Here is a 20,019-nt window from a genome sequence, read left to right as displayed (position 1 = left end):
CTACTTCCTTTATACTCTAAGGATTCACTCGATCTATCCTGTCTATACCTGACATATGCTTCCTTCTTTTACTTAACCAAACCCTCAATTTCTTTAGTCATTCAGCATTCCCTATACCTACCAGCCTTCCCTTTCACCCTGACAGGAATATACTTTCTCTGGATTCTTGTTATCTCATTTCTGAAGGCTTCCCATTTTCCAGCCGGCCCTTTACCTGCGAACATCTGCCTCCAATCAGCTTTTGAAAGTTCTTGCCTAATATCATCAAAATTGGCCTTTCTCCAATTTAGAACTTCAACTTTTAGATCTGGTGTATCCTTTTCCATCACTATTTTAAAACGAGTAGAATTATAGTTAGTAGACAGTAGTTGTATTGTAATTTGTGTTTTTTTTCTTTTTATTATACTGATATTTGTGATTGATTGTTTTTCAATAATTTTATATGTTTGTAAAGTTATAAAAAGTGCTAATAAATATATTTACAAAAAAAAGCATGACTAGAAATGGACATCTCAACCTGGATAGAAGGTGAGAGGTAACTTATAGGGATCTGCAAATTAGTTAATGATGCGGAACAGGTCATTAAAATATCAATTCAAAGTTAAAAAGCTGGTCTAATAGCGGCCACTAAACTACAGTTATTTATTGTAAGGCAATGTCCTTTAGGGAAGTTAATCTTCCGGTTTTCAATCTCCCACCCTTACCTGGTCCGGCCTACATGTGACTCCAAATGCACAGCAATGTGGTTCACTCTTAACTGCCCTACAGCCAGCAAAACCCACATCCCATGAACGAATATTTAAAAAATCCTTCCCACCGGATCCAGAATCTGGGGGTCACAGTCTAAGGATACAGGGTGGACCATTTAGGACAGAGATGAAGAGAAATGCCTTCACCCAGACAGCGAGGAGTCTGTGGAGTTTTTTTTTTAAGAATTCCTACAGTGTGGTAACAGGCCCTTCAGCCCAACAAGTCCACACTAATCCTCTGAAGAGTAACCCACCAAGACCCATTCCCCAACCCTATATTAACCCCTAACTAATGCACCTAGCCTACACATCGCTGAACACTATGGGCAACTTAGCATGGCCAATTCACCTAACCTGCACATCTTTGGATTGTGGGAGGAAACCAGAGCCCCTGGAGGAAACCAATGCAGACACAGGGAGAATGTGCAAACTCCACTCAGACACTCACCCAAGGCTGGGATCGAACCCGGCTCCCTGGCACTGTGAGGTGGCATTGCTAACCACTGAGCCACCGTGACGCCTCGTGTTCACCATGAACTATATCTAACATCTTCATGAAAACATTCAATGTTTTGGCCTCAACCGCTTTCTGTGGTAAAGGGATCAAAGGGTCCAGGGAAAAAGTAGGAACAGATACTGAGTTGGATGATCAGCCAGGATCATATTAAATGGTGCAACAAGCTCAAGGGGCTGATGGGCCTACTCCTGCTTCTATTTTTCTGAATCTCTATGTGTCAGTTTCTCCTGTGCAACAGTTCTCAGCTCATCGACTGTGTGAATAGCTGGTGAATCTTGTGGGTCTATTAGCTATTTTAATTCCAACCAGCTGCTCAGGTGGGATTTGAACCTGGTGCTAACTCAAAGGACATCTGGTTTACCAGGCCAGTGACATTACCACTACACGACCATCTCCCCATGTGTTTCACATTGACTCCCATTTGATGAAAACTTTAGGAAAGGGTTCTTGCTTTTCACCATAAAATTAGTGGGAGTGAGGGAGGTAGGTAGGTAGGTAGAATTTTACATCTTAGCACCAACTCCCCCTCACCCACCCCAGGGTGGGGGTGGAGGTGGACGATTTACATTTTGGAAAATCTGAACTGTGACCCCAAACTCACCACAAACACGTCAGTGTCCAGTTCAACAGGAAGTTGGGGGTCGGTCTGGGTTGAGTAATTTCAAAATGTTCCTGAGGCTGCGTGCCTCAGATTGTAACATAATCATAGAATTGTTAGAGGACAGCAAAAGGCCATTCAGCCCCACAGTGTCTGCAATGGCTCTCTGAATATATCAACTTAACAACTCCCCTGCTGCTCTCCTGTAATCCTGCATATTGTTTCCATTCTATAAACCATTTGCAAAACTCTTCCACACTCCGCCCACTCATTCTCCATCCATTTATGGATGGGAACAATTGCTCTTTATCCACACTGTCCAATCCCTCAGGATAGTGAAAACTTCGAGCAAATCTCCTCTCCAAGGGTGACAATCCCAACTTCAATATTTCCTCAGAACTGAAGTTTCTCATCCCTGGAACTATTCTTGTACACCTCTTCTGCACTCTCTCAAATATATTCAAAGCCTTTGCATAGGCACTCAGAACTGAACAGAACACTCCAGCTAAGGTCTAAATAGTGTTCTGCATTAGTTTCAGATAACCTCTCTGCTCTTATATTCTAATAAAGAAGCCTAGAATGCAGTGCCCTTTATTAACAGCTCTTTCTGACTGTCATAGGTACAACACAGAAACCAGTCCATGTTGACCAGAATCCCAAACTAACCTAGTCCCACCTGCCTACGCTTGGCCCATTTCCCTCCAAACACTTATATTCATGTACTTTTCCATATGTCCTTTAAACATAACTATACCTGCATCCACCACTTCCTCAGGACGTCATTCCGCACACAAACCACTCAGGGTGTAAAAATAAAATTGCCCCTCTTGTGCCTTTTTAAAATCTTTCTCCTGTCACCTCAAAAATGTGTCCTCTAGTCTTGAAATCCCTCACCCTAGGGAAAAGACTTTGGCCACTCACTTTATCTAGACCCTTTGTGATTTTATAAACCTCTATATGGTCACCGCTCAACTTTTTACCTTCCAGTCAAAAAAGTCCCAGTCTATCCAGCCCCTCGTTATAATTCAAACCCCCCAAACCCAGCAATATCTTGATAAATCTCTTCTGTACCCCCTCCAATTTAATAATATCCTTAACGATGACCTACTACATATACACACAGATCTCTCTGTTCCTGCACCCCCTTTAGAATCATATCCTTTATCTTATGTGGACACTTACATGTTGGAGCAGAGATGCCCAATTAGCTCAGGGTGACACCAACATTGGGACTCTTCTCATTCCCCTCTTCATAAACTGGAAAAGTACGTTTCCTTCGAATTCATGTACGATGTCTGACTGTTATCACCCTTCTCTATCCCGACAAAGAGAGAATGAAGAGATATGGGGAAGTGGGAGGTTAGAGTTTGTCTGTGTTTGGGATACAGACAGAATCTAACCTCACATCTTTAATACATTGTCTGAGCTGAGATGCCACCTTCTTTGATAAAACCTTAAGTTATCATGAGAATGTGACATAAAAGAAGTTCTGGGATTTACATATTACTGAACCAAAACCTGCAACCCATTCTAAAGGATAAAAGACTTAACAGCCATTCAGATTTGTTCAATATATCGTTTTAATTGCATGACACTGTGATCTTTTGTTATAAATTCTGTGTCTTATGATCCTGCCCCACTAGCTACCTGATGAAGGAGCAGCACTCCGAAAGCTAGTGCTTTCAAATAACGCTGTTGAACTATGACCTGGTGTTGTGTGATTTTTAACTTCCTAAGGAAGGCCTTTTGTAAAATAACCAGAAAAAAGGAATATTTATTTGGCACTCCAAAGTTTGGTTAGGTCAATCTTTTCTCAAAAAAGTGAGTTATTATTTTAAAAAAAAAAGATTGCAAGATGGGCTATCAAGTGAAATGAGACTCAGAGAGATTGCAGTGGCTGATGTAAATGAAAATGGAGCAGGAATAGGCCTACTGTCCAGTCTGTTTCACCTTTCAATAAAATCATGCTGCAATCGTTAAGACTTATCAGAGGCACAAAGAAAACAGACATTGCTAGTGGGAGGAGCCCCATGGGGCAGCACGGTGGCTCAGTGGTTAGCACTGCTGCCTCACAGCGCTGGGGACCTGGGTTTGAATCTGTCCTCGGGCATTGTCTGTGTGAAGTTTGCACATTCTCCCCCCTGTCTGCGTGGGTTTCCTCCGGGTGATTGTGTTTCCTCCCACAGTCCAACAATGCTCAGGTTAGGTGGACTGGCCGAGGCAAACTAGGTGAAAGTGAGAACTGGAGATTAGAGTCGAGAGTGTGGTGCTGGAAAAGCACGGCAGGTCAGGTAGCATCTGAGGAGCAGGAGAATCGATGTTTTGGGCAAAAGCCCTTCATCAGGAATCATGGTAAATTGCCCACAGTGCGCTGGGATGTGCATGCTAGGTGGATTCATGGGAAATGTATGGTTACAGGGATAGATTAGGAGTCTCGGCAGGTGTGGATTTGATGGGCTGAATGCCCTGCTTCCACACTGTAGAGATTCTATGATTATCCCTGCTATCTCAGCATATACATGTAGCATGTATAGGGTACATGAGATAATTTGTGTTGTCTTTATGCCATTCAAATCACTTCCCATGTACTTCTAGGAAACAGAAGGGCTACTTTCTGTATCTATCTCCAGCAATCCCTGATGACCTCAGCTGACAGCAAGCTCAGCTCTGTCTGCGCTGGCTTCCCTGGGTGAATAGTCGGCAAATATCCACTGCTTAATCCCACACACAAGAAACAGCCCCACAGGCAGAGGACCAAAATCTGGAAGAGGGACAGCATTACTTGCTGCAGGGAGGGGTGGAGTAAAAGTTTTAAAAAGCAAATGGAAGAGGTTGTTACAAACTTGGGCAGTGAATATTGACCAAAGATAGGCACAAATGGAGCCATTACTCAATGCATTTGGCTGCAGGCTGCGTTGAGACTCTGCGTGATTTGTTGATGGATTTCAATCAATCAGTCTGATTTTATTCACTGTCCCTCCCATTTGAAGACTGGATTTCAAAACGGCCGAATGTGTCGTTCTGGAGTGTGAAAGCTGGGCACTGTCTTTACATCTCCTTCCTCGCAACAGCTTAGAAGCAGCAAGAGTCAGATACCAGTCTCACACTCAAGGCTGCATCTTTCTGTATAGTGCGTTTGGGATCCCCAGTGAGGTGAAGTGAGGGAAAGAAAACCACCACTTAACAACCGTCCTTTGAAGTAAATTAAGAAAATGCTGCTGCCTCAATGCTTCCTGTAAGCCAATGCAGCTTTAACCCTCAATTTGATGATTACGACACATGGGTACGCCATCCCTAGATGTCACATGGCTGAGTTTAACCTCTCATGGTGCAGTGGTAGTGTCGCTATCTCTGAGCCAGGAGACCTGGATTCAAGTCCCACCTGCTCCAGAGGAGTGGAATAACATTTCTGAATAGGTAAATTAGAAAATATCTTCACTGAGTTTACTGGAATGTCAGATCCAAACTCATTGAGGCTTGTTTCTTTTGGGAACAAACTGGTTTTCCCTGGAAGCCATTCCACACACCGCAAATTGAAAAGAGCGTGCAATTTAAAGAAGAAAGGCCACAATCTTTTTTGTGCTCTTGTGAGCAGTGGTAGTGCCCCAATCTCTCAGCCAGAAGGCCCAGGTTTAAGTCCCCACCCGTTCTGGAGGAGTGGATGGTAACATCTCTGAACAGGTTGGTTTGGAAATATCTCTGAACAGGTTGGTTTGGAAATATCTGAAGGAGAAAGGCCAAAGTCAGTCAGTCACGGGGAGAAGCTAGGACTAGTCTCCATGGCGAGGAGAAGACTGAGGAGAAACGTGATAAACAAAATCACGAGGAGTCTGAGCACAGCAGAGAGGGAGAAACTGTTTCCAATGACGGAGAAACAGAAGACACTGATTTTAACACAATCGCAGAAGTACATGGAAAACAGGAGCAGGGGTAAGCCATTTGGCCCAATGAACCCATTCCACCATTCAACATAATCATGGCTGACTCTTTATCTCAACGCCATTCCCACTCTCACCTTTTAACACCTTTCACTTCCAAGAATCTATTGATTTCTTACTTAAATATATTTATTGGCTAGGCTTCCACAGCCTTGCCTAGAGACAGCATACTACAGCACATTGATAGGATTGGAATGTACAACCTGAGGCAATGGCAGAAGCTAATACAATCAGGGATTTCAAAGTGGGATTCGAATAATTGGAGGGCAATGGTATTCTCATGAAAGTATTAATCTGGAGAGCTAGGCAATATGATGGGGACCCAGGTTCAAATCCTACCAAGACAGACTGCGACTGTTTTCTGGGAGCACAGGAGGTTTATAAAATCATGAGGGATATGGATAAGGTGAATGGTAGGTGTCTTTCACCTCGGGTGAGGGATTTCAAGACTAGGGGACATATTTTTAAGGTGAGAGGAGAAAGATTTAAAAAAGGACATGAGGGGCTACATTTTTTATGCAGACAGTGCATGGAATGTACTTCCAAAAGAAGTGGTGGACGTGGGTACAGTTACAATGTTTAAAAGACATTTGGATAAGTAATGAATGAGAAATGTTTGGAGGGATATGGGCCAGGAGCAGGCAGGTGGGACTAGGTTAGTTTGGGATTATGGTCAGCATGGACTGGTTGGACCAAAGGGTCTGTTTCCGTGCTATAAGACTGCAGATGGTGGAACTTGAATGAAGAGTGGGAACCGTCGTCAATTGCCAGAAAACCTCATCTAGTTCACGACCGTCCCTTTGGGAAGGAAACTGCCACCCTTACCTGATCTGGCCTACATGTGACACTGCACCCAGAGCGACGTGGATGATTCCTAACTGCCCGCTGGGCGATATGTGCTGGCCGAGCTAGTAACACTCACATCACCATGAACAAAGCTAGAAATACACCTTTGCTCTTGGTAAGAATTGTACAACTGCCACACTGTATTGGCTGCAGGGCAGAGGAGAGTGTCCCCAGTCTGAACAGGGTGAAGGATGAGAATCGAATAGCGTACGTTAGGTGGGCTTCTGATTGGTTTCACAGGTCTGTGCAACTTCAGGGGTCGAAGAGCCTGTACTGCGCTGTAATGTTCTATGTTCTAAGGTGTAGGCCATTCAGCCCCATGAGCATGCTCCCCCACATTCAATGAGATCACCTCCTATCCTACCATACTGTAAACGATTCTATTTTCTAATCACAACTCAACGCCCATACCTCGTGCAATGTCAGATTCTTCCCATCTTTGCGTTTGGAGTCGAACCGCCCATATATGGCACTGAATTTGCGGATCTCTTCCTCCCTCTGGGGATCCTGCTCGCTCATCTCAAAGATGTGGCCCAGCGACTTGGCCATCTTTTTGTTGCTGATGAAGACGCACTCCAGCTCCTTGGGCTCCATCCTGGGCACGGTGTGGATGAGCCGCTCCGCGCACGCCGCGATGATCTGCACCACGTCTGGAGTCAGGGGCAGCGAGGGGCCACCATCCTTAGGGGGGGAGTGGGGCTCCTCTTTAGGCATTGTCATCACGTGGGAAATGCTGGGCAGTGGGTGCCCGCCCCCAGCTGCCACCGCCTCCGCCTGAGATGATGTCTGAGACGACGTCTCCCGTGACACGGCATGATTGTTGGCCACCTCCTGCCCGGAGACCAGGCCCTGGGCAGCGCCGGCTGAGTTGGGGCTGCTGGTGTTGAGTTCTGAGATCTTGGCGATGGGAATGCTGCTGGCCGGGAGCTTGGTGAGGGGCTGATTGAAGGCGGTGGGGTTGGTGATCCACTCCTGCAGGGCCTTCTGTAGGCGGCGGACGTGAAGGGGCTTACTTGACATGCCCACCAGCGCCATGATCTCCAGAAACTCCTCCTCCGCGGCGTCGCAAAGCTGCTGGACGTCGTCTCCGCCCTGCTGGATGAAGGCGTCGTAGTAGATGAGAAGGTTCGCTCGCTGGAGGACCCGGTAGAGCTGCAGCTCGCCCAGGGTGGAGGGCTGAGAGGTCGTCATAGCCCGCTTCCTTGACCTCAAAGACCCTGAGAAACAAAACAAAACAAAACAGATTCAACGGTCAGGCCTCTCGGAGGAGAAAGAAAAAGCTCAATTTCTAGGGCACAGGGCTCAAGGTCTACCCAGGAACAGGAGGAGGCTATTCAGCCTGTCAAGCCTGCACCACTATTCGATACCATCATGGCTGGTCATCCTACTCCCTGTTCCCACTTTCTCCCTTTACCCATCGATCTTTTTAGCTCTAAGAACTAGATCTCACTTCTTCTTGAAAACATTCAATGTGTTGGCCTCAGGTGCTTCCTGTAATAGAGAATTCCACAGGCTCCCCTCTCTCTGGCTGAAGTCATTTCTCTGATTCTTGATAATAGGCGATAAAGATACATATCCTTGGACTGTGGCCTTGACCCCACCTATTGGCAGCAGATTCCATAAGACCACAGGCCATAAGGTACAGGAGCAGAATTAGGTCATTCAGCCCCTCAGGTCTGTACTATTATCCAATCATGGCTGATGTGTTCCTCAACCCCAACTCCTGCCTTCTCCTCGTAACCTTGGACATCCTTTATTAATCGAGAACCTCTCTAACTCTGTCTTAAAGATACTCAATGGTTTAGTCTCCACAGCCTTCTGTGGCAATGAGTTCCATAGATTAACCACCCACTGGCTGAATAAATTCTTCCTCCTCTCAGTTCTAAAGGATCGTTCCTTCACTCTGAGGCTGGGCCCTTGGGTCATAGTCTCTCCTACCAGTGGAAACATCTTAGCCACATGCGTTATATCCAGGCCTCTCAATATTCTGTTAGTTTCAATCAGATCCCGCCCTTCAGCCTTCTAAATCCCATCGAGTGCAGACACAGAGTCCTCAATCTTTATGACAAGCCATTCATTACCAGGATCATTCTTATTAATTTGGACCCTCCTTTGGACCCTCTCCAATGCCAGCACATCCTGCCTCAGTAACGGGGCTCAAAATTGCTCACAATATTCCAAATGCAGTCTAACCAGATTCTTATACAATCCCAGCATACACCTCTGCTCTCATGTTCGAACCCTCTTGAAATGAATGCTTAACTTCCTAACTGCCAAGTGAATCTGCACGTTAACCTCAAGTTAATCCTGAACTAGTATTCTCTTGAGCTTTAGATGTTTGATGCCTTTCCTCACTTCGAATTAGTCTACGCCTTGATTCTTCCAAAATGCATCACTTCACACTTTCCCACATTGTATTGCACTGCTGCCACTTCTTCACCCACTCTCCCAGCCGCTCAGAGTCCTCTGGGGTGAGGTGGGCATATTCAAAGAGGTTCCTCTTGCAAAAGGTATTGAAGGAGGAAGGAAAATTGAATGGGGACAAAGGAGAGCGGGAAGGGAACTCTGGAGTCTGGGGCCTGGCCAGCTTGAGGTAGAGCTGCCAATACTGGAGTGACTTTGGTTGGAGATGATTAACTGACCAGAATTCCATGGTGACTCAGTGGTTAGCACTGCTGCCTCATAGCACCAGGTACCCGGGTTGGATTCCAGCCTTGGGCAACTGTCTCTGTGGAGTTTGCACATTCTCCCCATGTCTCTGCGGGTTTCCTCCAGTTTCCTCCCACAATCCAAAGATTGGCCATGCTAAATTGCCCATAGTTTTCAGAGGTGTGCAGGTTAGGTGCATTAGTCAGGAGTAAATGTAAAACAAGGGGGTAGGGGAATGGGTTTGGATGGGATACTCTTCAGAGGGTTGGTGTGGGCTTGTTGGGCCTGTTTCCACACCGTTAGGATTCCATTCTATGATCTTTAATTGGAGAAACGCAAAGGGGGAGAAGATCCATTGACTTTCAGCACACAAAGTGTTGCCCTCCGATCAGGGATGGCTTTCTCTCACTTTTGAGTCAGAAGTTCAGGGGTTCAAGACCCATTTCAGAGACATTGGAAATAAATTTGCCCACCATACCAAACAATAACACACCCATTTGAGGCATCATCTTTCAAAGAAGGTGTTGAACCCAAGTCCCACTGATTCTCCCATTGGAAGGAGGGGGGGGTGAATGTAGAGGATCTTACGGCATTTTTTAAAAAAAAGGTCGTGCTGCTGTAATTCGCGTTTCATTGACACGAATTCACCGTAACGGGATTGATGAATTGGGGATACTGTCTCTAAAGCGCAAACTTCTAAAACGTGTGTTGTCTGTAACACGATTACATCGCCAACACTTTAAGCGTTGTTTCTAAAGCACAACATTTCTATAACGCTGGCTTGCGCAAGAACACAACCATCACCTTATGGAAGAACTACGTGTTACAGACAAAAACAAAAATACATTCGATAAGGAAACATTAAGTTCTAATTACAGTCTAGAGTGTGATCTTGTAAGAAGTAGAGAGCCACAGAAAGGGAAATTAAGAAGCCAGATTTGCTGTGATATTGCATCTTGCACACTCTTAGATATTCCCCAAAGCACTTCACAGCCAATGAGTAACTTTTGAAGTGTTTTGAACGGTTGCTTTTTTTAAAAACACGCCTCTGTTATTGGAAATGTCTCTAACACTTCCTATTGGTAATCTGAGTGAGGCCGGAACTGCTGCTCAGAGCCACAAATCTTCAGCCAATCCACTGAGGTACAACATATAAATACGCCAGCAATCAACTCAAAGTCTTGTTCACTCATTTGTTTTAGCATTTGTTTTAGCAGTTGGCAGAACTCTCGCCTCTGGGTCAGGGGATTCAAGTCCCCATCAAGAATACTAACACATATTTGGAGAGCACCTTTAATCAACCCCATTAAATGCCCCAAACCACTTCACAGAAACGCCTAACGTAAAGCCAGATAAGGAGATAATGGACAAAGAAGTGGGTTTCAGGGAGTGTCTTAAAGCAGGAAAGAGAGAGGGAGGAGAGGTGTAGCGAAGATATTCCAAAGCTTACCAACTGCTATTGATGGTAGAGCAACGCACAAGGAGACAGAATGGGAGGAACGAAGATTTGTCGGACAATTGTGGGGCTGGAGGAGATTGCAAGGCGGAAGAGGACGTGGATGGAGTTGAAAACAAAGGCGAGAATGTGAAAGTTCAGATGCTGCTTGAATGGGAGCTAATGCAAGTCAGTGACCATCAGGGTGACAGAGGAACAGGACCCGCTGCAAGGTCAGACCAGAGCACCGCAGGACCCAAGTCCAAAGCCTGACGCTAACACTCTATTGCAATACTGAAGGACAGCTACACTGCCAGAGAATTACACTGAGGCCAGAACTTCCAGATCCGACGTGTTACAGTACAGAAGGAGGCTATTTGGCCCATTGTAGCCGCATTGGTTCTATCCCTTGGTGCCAATCTCCTGTCTTTTCCCCATATCCTTCCACATCAGTTCTATTCAAATAGCCATCCAGTGCCCAAATTGAACCTGCCTCTACCACATTTCCAGGTAATGCATCCCAGCCTCTAACTACTCGACATGTGAAAAGGTTTTTGCTCACACTTAATCACTTTAAATCTAAGCCGTCAAGTTTTTATTCCTTTCACAAGCACAAACAGCTTCTTCCTACCTACTCTATCCAGCTCGCTCATAATTTTGAAAACCTTGATCAAACCTCCACTCAGCCTTCAAGGGGAACAGTCTCCAATCCAATCCATCCCCATAACAAACGTTTCTCGTTCCTACAACCATCTCAAGTAGATACAAAAACTTCCTCCGGCACTTACTTTGAGGAAGACTAGTTATCCCCATCAGCCTGTCTAACGCTAATCCTACATTCAAATAGACAATCCGGTTATTATCACAGCACTGTTCATGGGAGCTTGCTGTGTACAAATGGGCTTCCACACTTCATACTTGACAACAGCTTCGTCATTTCAACCATAAGTCATTGGCTGTAAGATGCAACAAGAGGGAATAAAATAAAAATTCTGTGGATGCTGATAATGTGAAATAAACACTGAAAGTGTTGGAGAAACTCAGCAGGTCTGGCAGCTTTTGTCAAGCGAGAAATAGAGTTAGAGTTTTGAGTCCAATATGACCCTTCTTCATTCTGAGTTAACGTTTCATTCTGAAAGACAGTCATACCTGACTTGAAAGGTTAACTCTGCTTCTCTCTACACAGATGTTGCCAGAAGCGGTTGGAGAGGTCTGCTGGCAACATTTTGGGCATTGGATGCAATTTGGACACAGTGGAAAAAGAAATTCCAGTCAATATGGCGCAGTAACGACAGTGGACCTGTAATCCAGGACCCCTGGCAACATGGATTCCAGATATTTCAACCCTCTGGATGATTCTTTTTCCTCAAATCCACTCCAAAACATTCTTTCCTTAAAACTCTTTCACCTGGGTACTGACCCCTTCTACAAACCTCTCCTGAACTAGTCTATGCTCAGAATTCCGTACGTCTCAGTCAGATCCACCCACACCAACCCAGTCTTTCTCTGCTCTAAGGAAAACAATCTAGTCTCTCTTCCCAAGTAGGCTGAGTTCCAATTTTGTTTGATAATCACTCTTGTGAAGGTGACTTGCAAACTTCAAGGTACTACACAACCGCAAGGTGTTGTGCATGTCCGAGAAGGAACCCTGGGGTGAATTGAGACTGATTTGTTGGCCAAAGCCGAAATGAGCTTGTGAGGGGAAAGGGGTTCACGGAGAAGCTGGGGTGCGGTGGAGAGAATGGTAAATAAACTGGCTGCACTTCGTGCAACAGTACGTTTTCTCATTCTGAAATACAACAAGCCCCTCTGTGAACAGCACAGCCTTGGTGCCAGGCACCCTCGAGGGTCTCTGTGCAGTGACCATCTTCAGAGCAGTGATCCAAACAGTACCATCCATTATGGACCGCAACACAGACAAAGCCAGAGCCACATTCTCTGTCAGAATCAGAGAGCAAGGAATAAGGAAATGCTAAGTATTCATTTCACTGACACTGCTAACAGTAATCTACAGCTATCCATTGCTGTGAGAGGAGCACTTCAATGCAAATGGCCAGTCACTTAAATTTCTCACAGAGCACACAAGAATTGACTGTTCAAGTGTCCTTTTGCAGCAGGAACTTCAAGAATGAGGGAACATTTGTTCAGCTCCCTGTTTCTATTACAGATTTGAACAGAAAGTTGTAGGGGAGGTGAGCCCTGAGTAAGGCAGCGGAGAGAAGTTCAATCTGGGGGAAGGAAGATGGGGGTACGAAGACCCTCGTACTGAACCTCCATGGTGGCTTAAAGTAGGAGGCATCACCAAATCCAATTTATGGGCCTATGATCTCTAACCCCCTGAGGAGAATGTAAGGACATACAACCCTTCATTTCCCTCATCCTCTCAGGCTAGGAGACTTTTAAAGTACCACAAGATTACAGAATAATACGACTCAACAACACAGAGTCGTATCACATCTTAAATGTAATGAAACGTCCTGACCTCGACTGTTTTAAAACAAAACATGACCCTAAGCCACGTAAGGAGACGTTTGGGCAGAAGGCCAAGAGCTTGAATCAAAGAGATAGGTTTTTAAAACATCTTTTCAAGAAGAGTGAGCTATAGGGAGGTTTGGTGGGGAATTCCAACACTTGGGGCCTAGTCACATGAACCACAGCCGCCAATAGTGCAGCAATTAAAAGCAGTGAGGGGCACAAGAGGCCAGGCTGAGGAGTGCAGATAGCTCGGAGGATTGTGGTACAGGAACCGATTTCAGAAATTCTGAGGGCTGAGCCGTGGAGGGATCTTAAAACAAATATGAGAATTTATAAAATCAAGACGTTGCTTGACTGGGAGCCAATGTAAACCTACAAGCACTGGGGGGGGATGCTGGTGGAATGGAATTCAGTGCAAGTTAAAGCATGGGGCAGCTGCCTTTCTTCCTTCCCCCGCTGCCTAACTCAGGGCTCACCTCCCCTACTGTTCAAATCCATAATGGGAACATGGATAATTAAAAGCTCCCTTTTGTCTGAATCATGGTTGCCACACTAGACTCAGGAGCTGCAGGGATTGAGTGACGTTGCCCCTAACCTCACACGGGCCTAGCTGTCACAAAGCAGCGAAGCAGTCATACAGCAACAGGTTCTGTGAAACCTGACAACCAGCGCAAGCCAGATTACACAGCACAGCACAATCTCACGAACACGGAGAAATCACAACTGAGGGCGAATCACTTAGAATGAGGTATAAACTCTTCTGGGTTCTGAGGAAGGGTCACTCGACCCGAAACGTTGTCTGATTTCTTTTCACAGGTGCTGCCAGACCTGCTGAGTTTTTCCAGCAATTTCTGTTTTTGTTTCTGATTTCCAGCATCCACAATTCTTTCGGTTTTTAAAAATTCTCCTTACAGCACTCTGCTGTGAGATGTTCGGGCCCATTGTTTTCTGAAGGAACTCTTTTAAAGAAAATCAAATGCGCTTCACTGAATCTCCCTTCACAAGAGCCCAACACTGCGTTTTACTTCTCAATCACTTTTCCTTTCTCTTGGACTTGGCGGGGTAGTGGCAGATATTTCACTGGAATTTCACGATGTGGCTGGTAATTAATTTTGTTTAATGAGTTGCTCCACATATGCATTAAGCACAGCAAGAAAAGTCAAGGATCAGAAAGAGTCGAAGGAGTTACACTGAAGCCTTTTCCTGCAGGCCTTGCTGCTTCAGAGCTCAAAATTCCAACTCTACCTAATCTATAGGCCTTTGGCTCTGTTCCCACACAACACAGTGACTTCACTAGCTCATTAACATGAGTAAACATTGGTCTTTAGATTGTTAGACACATGCTAACTTTCGAGATGGATGGGCAGTTTCAAATAGAACGTGCCCTCCTCCACGTTATGACTAAATAGTTTTTCTCTCAACCTCCACCATCTAACCCCTACTGCCATCTTTCCTCAGGCATAAAATCTAGGGTGGAGGCAAAAGACAACAGAAAGAAATCTCTAGAAAACGTGTCTCTGAACTCCTCACATGATCAACAATAATCCAAAATAAATCACACAGACTAACTAACTGGCTAACTCCACATTAACCATATATTTACAAGTCATTTTGCACTTAACATGCAAACTATTTGAAAAACACCAATTCTCAGACAGGGCATGGGTTAACTAATAAAGTTAGAAGTGAATCACCTTTATAACTCAGCATTTCAAAACAATACTTCATTCAAATTTGTAGAGAGATATATTATGAAACAGTTCAAACTTGACATTCCAAAATGTAGATCAATTTCTTTTGATTCAGTACATGAAGTGACTCAAAAAAGATTATCATTATAATGGACATCTATATTTCATGTCAAATATTTTCTGGTGAATTCAGGCCAAAGAATTTCCCAGGCCCTCTCTGTATTATGGCAGGAGGGCCTTAGGCAGTGATCTCTCCCCATTTAATCCAGCGACCATTTGAACCATTGAGAGAGAGGTTTAATCTCCTGTCACACCAGGTCAGGCAGGACTCAGCTGCAATTCCTGCCTTGGCCAAACTGCCAGCTGACATCCATACTCGAGACTTGAACACAGCGCAGAAGTGGGAAGAAAACAGACAAGGTGTGAGATTTATGACCAACGGGTGAATTGCAAATCTCATTAAACATAAAAGTGAGAGATACACTGCTGGGTTTCATTTTTTTTTAAAATCAAAAATGAGGGCATCTTGCATGAATTCAACTTCATGACTGCGATAATAAAATTCTTTTAGAGTGCATGGTCAAATTGGGGGAAGTGGGGTTAGGCTTCATTCCATTCTAACTAGGAGGAACGGGTGGGACAAATTAAGTTGCAGTGTGATTCCATAGGCTCAAGTTTGTCTTTCTGCGGGGATCTGTAGCATGTTCATCTTGACAGTGAGGTTGGACAGACAGAATGCACAATGTCATCCAGGCCTGGTCCTATCCCCTCCCTGGTCCTGCTGATGGTTCATTGGGGTAACGCCCTGGAATGATTAATTATCCATCTTTCTAACCCCAAGGCTGTTGACACTACTGCCATAGATCCAACAAGGAACGGCTGTGTCCTACAAGTGCCAGACTATGACCATCCCCAACAAGACTGGAATCTAACCATCTCCTCTTGACATTCAGCAGCCATTGCTGAAACCTCCATTGACAACTTGCTCGAGCCACGACCAACCTGAAGCTTAACTAGATCAGCTATGTCAACGCTGCCGCTGGAAGGGGAAGGTCAGAGACCAGGGCAGCCGGAGGGGAGTAACTCACCTCCTCACCAATATTCCTTCTGAGCTGTGCAGCCACATATACTCTGGGATCCTGCCAACAGTTCTGGAAGGCCTGCACAGCAGGGAAAAATAATCAGCAGGAACATTGCTCCTGCCTCCCCAAAGTCTGTCCACCATCAACAAGGCACAAATCAGGAGTGTGATGGAATATTCCCCACTTGCGTGGATGGGTACAGCTCCAACAACACTCAAGAAGTGTGACACTATCCAGGACAGCACAGCCAAAAGCAGATGATGAACCTATAGGTTTTGAGGCTTAACAATTGATGAAGTAGTCTCTATATTGATATGTAGACCCTATCACAATATATAAATGTCGTGCAATATTCAATATTACCAGGATGACTCTGCAACACCGTCTGAATGAGGGCGAGTTCTATAATTGTCCAGACAGAGGCTACGACCATTTTCTCAATCAATGGGTGAAGTGGCTTGGTGAAAGTCATCCACATCCAGTGAAGAAAAGGCAGCAATGGTACCAGTGACATTGGTACTGTTTTACTCAATCACCATTTCCCAAGACCAATTCTGCACATTATTAAAGAGCTCATATTTCTCAATATGAAGAAATTAGATACTGCTCACTCCAAAACACGTCATCTGGTACTTGTTAAAAGAAAGGTTTGTCTTTCTTTACAGCTTTCACCACCAAAGAAAATCTCAATGTGCTTTACAATATATTTGAAATGTAGTCACTGTCATAATGTAGGAATCACAAAGTCAATTTATGCACAGGAATCTCCTGGGAAAATATGTGACAATGAAGGACCTATGCTCGAAATGTCGATTCTCCTGCTCCTCGGATGTTGCCTGACCTGCTGTGCTTTTCCAGCACCACACTCTCAAAACATGTGACAATCACCAAGTATTGAACCGTGATGTTGGTTGAAGGACTCATATCATCAAAAAACACTGGGGATAACTCCCCTGCTCTCCTTCAAAACAACCTACAGCAGGCAGGCAGACTTTAACATCTCATTCCAAAAGACACTCTCTGACAAGACCCTCTGCAATAAGAGTTCATAGTGAGGGAGGTGGGGTGCTTCCAAAGTGAGAAAATGTACCTCATCCCTGTGTCCCCTAAAAACAGAGATCAGTGGCAAAATGGTGCCGAGAGACAAAAGGCCCCCACAACTAAAATACAGAACAGTTGGAGTCCACCAACTTCTGGTGGGGTCCACCAAGTTAAATAGAGATGGGAAGAGGGGACGTTGCTGCTTTAAATTGGGTGCACGCATGTCTATGAAAAAAGAAGAAAGAAAGGGAGAGAGAGAGAGAGAGAGAGAAAGAGAAATGGGTCAGAACAAGGGATCAGATCTCTCCCCTCCTTACAGATCTCGCCCAGGGTTTGAAGAGTTGGGCTTTTTTTTTAATCGCCAAAGCCTGGTGGTTAAAGGTTACACTCGGGGATTGCTGCTTACCTGGATTAGGAGCTGGTGGACGGACAGACCAAGGCGCTGCTTTGCGACTCTCGGCTTCAGAGTGGGGACTCCGGGGCCGGCTGCAGTGTTCCCGAGCCTGGGGCACGGAGTACAGGACAAGGCGGTGTGGGTGGGGGATTCGCTCTTTATGGGTGAACTGCTGTGGGGGGAGGGGGTTCCAGGACAAATTAAATACCCCCCTCCCCTTATAAAAAAAAACCCCAACACAACTGCCTGGCTCCACCACCCCTTACCACCACCCCCACCTCCCCAAAAAGCAAATTACTACAAACTGCAGCAGCAGCGAGCAATGGCGACAGTGCACACTCAATGTCTGCAAAGCGCTTCCCCACCCTGGTGCTGGCTCCCTCTGAGGGTGGGGAGCTGAGTCACACTGCAGGCGTTTAAGGTGGTCCATGCAAGGAAAAATGCAAAAAGCAAATTGCAAAAAAAAAACCCTACCCCACCTCAGCATTAATAATTACCCACCCACCCCCTTATAAAGATAAATCCTGGGGGAGATGAATTGGTGCAAGTATCTTTCTCCCTAGTAACATTTGTTGCAATTTCACTCAGCTGTCTGATGTTGCAACATTTCTCACACCTTCGAGTCCTCAAGATCTGTACAAGTGCCTTTACATGTTTTGGGTTGGGGGGGTGGATTGCAGATTTTAACCATTGGTGGCATCACTTGGTCAGCTTTTTGATCTTCAGTGGGTTTAGCTGGTACTCAGGGCATAGTTTACCAACCCTCTCTCTGGTGACACTTGTTTTTCCCTCACTTGGGCACTTGGCCGCCTGATATTTTTCACTGTCGTGCAAATTTTCGTTTTTGATCCTCAGTTGTTTGCTTTTACTTTCTTGACAGTGGCTGGCACTAGTTAAAACTACACAGCAAACAACTTTCATTTGCGTAGCGCCTTTCATATCGTAAAACGTGTTTAGCAGCTTCAAATGAATGTTGTCGAAGAACATTTGCCTGAGGGACATAAAGACGGACATACAGGTTTCAAAGAGCTAGAGAGATTGATGATTTTGGGTGCTCTTACCTGAACTTAATTGGAACGATTACAGTTGGGTTGGAATTGGATTGAAGGGCTATAGGGTGAAGCACAGACAGAGTAGGACGAGGGACGTGGAAGCAGGAATATTTTTAAATCAGCCAGCACCAGGGTATCGGGTTTTGGGATAATATAGCAGTGTCCCTCTGTGTTTGACCCATGTACCGGACAATGGGCAGTCTCGTATGGCTGCAGAAATTAGTCTTGCTGCCTCAAATTTTAAAAACAAAACTGAACAACCCCAAAATAGTTCACATGCTCGAATCGATGTGTATAGGCCAGTGTGGAGACTGGCTTTGAACACACTGTGATTTTTTTTTAAATCAAATGCCCAGGGTCAGGGACTATTTGTTCTCTTACTCCCATGTATTTTGCACATGGGAAGTTGTAGCAATTTTGATGCAACACTCTCATACATTTTAGTAAAACCAAACAAGGCTAGAAAGATGCTCGACAGGACAGGCAGAAAGAAATTTCAGGTCTGTGACCTTTCAATTAGAGGAGTATTTTTGGCATTTTTTTTGTTCAGAAGTTTAGCAATATTTTGTTTGGAATAATAGCACAGAACTTTACTTGGACAGTTCTCATCACGCAGCGTCTTCCTTTTGAAAAAAAGTAAAACAAACTGCAAAGTGACTTCAGTTTTTAAGGGAACGGCCTTCACCGTGTCCAAGTTAAAACCAAGTGATCTTAATTAAAATCGATTTGCAAATATGTCGTAAAGTATTCATGCCCTTGTCTGGCAAATACAGACTTGAATTGTTTTGCCTATAGTGGACAACGAAACCTGGATGCTTCCAAAATGCTGTAATCAGAGTGTAATTTTAACTTCATAAAGAAATTTGATGCCAATAAAGATGTTGCCTTCAAGTTTCATGGACCTCCTTAAGAGGCTTTTTCCCCACCCCCTGAGTGGTTTTGCATAGACTGAGAGATAGTGACGCGTTTCCCTGAGGCTGGGGGGGGAGGAACAGAGTGAGCACAGACCCAGAGAGAGACAATCCGGCAGAGACAATGAAAGAATGTCTGAGCCAAGGGGGTTGAAAAGCTGAGAGAGTGTAGGCACAGAGAGAGTGGGAAAGAGAGGAAAAATGACACAGAGAGCCAAGCATACACAGAAAGAATTTAAAGTTTCCAGCAGATTTAGACTGACTGAGAGACGGGAACAGGAATGAGTGTGTGTGTGTGTGTCTGTGTGTTTGGTAGGCACATTGGTCAGGCATATGAATCAACAGCAGTGTTTGAATTCACTGCTGACAACACAGACTGGAGTGGGGGTGTGGAGGAGGAGGAGAGAGCATTGAGATTCATAGAGAATGGGGAAACAAGTAATAAGGAAAACAGACCATTAAAAACAAAATGTAAAGAAGCAAGATTTAGGACTTGAGTCTTTTCGTAAATCGCTGTCAAATGCTGCTTGGATTAATGTACCACGTGAAACAAAGTGAAGACAAACAGATGGAGATAGAAGAAGGAAAATAATAAATCCTGGAAAGAAATAAAGGAGACAATTTGCAGCTTTTGTATTGAA

The 20,019-nt window shown here is 44.9% G+C and overlaps 1 protein-coding gene across 3 annotated transcripts in view; it reads right to left on the bottom strand.

Annotated features, from left to right (window-relative positions):
- Nucleotides 1-17,940, bottom strand: part of LOC122539839 (NGFI-A-binding protein 1-like) — a 56,934-nt gene extending 38,994 nt beyond the window's left edge. Inside the window, exons 1-2 of one of the 3 annotated variants that reach the window (XM_043674940.1) lie at nt 17,428-17,940; nt 7,060-7,865 (exon numbers count right to left, since the gene is read on the bottom strand). In XM_043674940.1, coding sequence (XP_043530875.1) covers nt 7,060-7,839 — 780 coding nt within the window. In that variant the 5' untranslated portion in view covers nt 7,840-7,865; nt 17,428-17,940. Of the gene's footprint in view, nt 1-7,059; nt 7,866-14,119; nt 14,214-17,427 lie in introns of those variants that run through there. The other 2 variants (XM_043674941.1, XM_043674942.1) reach the window with 2 other exon arrangements.
- Nucleotides 17,941-20,019: the final 2,079 nt, after the last annotated feature.

This window comes from Chiloscyllium plagiosum, chromosome 33 (genome assembly GCF_004010195.1).
Source record: "Chiloscyllium plagiosum isolate BGI_BamShark_2017 chromosome 33, ASM401019v2, whole genome shotgun sequence".
Classification (NCBI taxonomy): domain Eukaryota; kingdom Metazoa; phylum Chordata; class Chondrichthyes; order Orectolobiformes; family Hemiscylliidae; genus Chiloscyllium; species Chiloscyllium plagiosum.
Note: the sequence above shows the minus strand (reverse complement) of the source record. Positions and strands in the feature narration are given on the sequence as shown.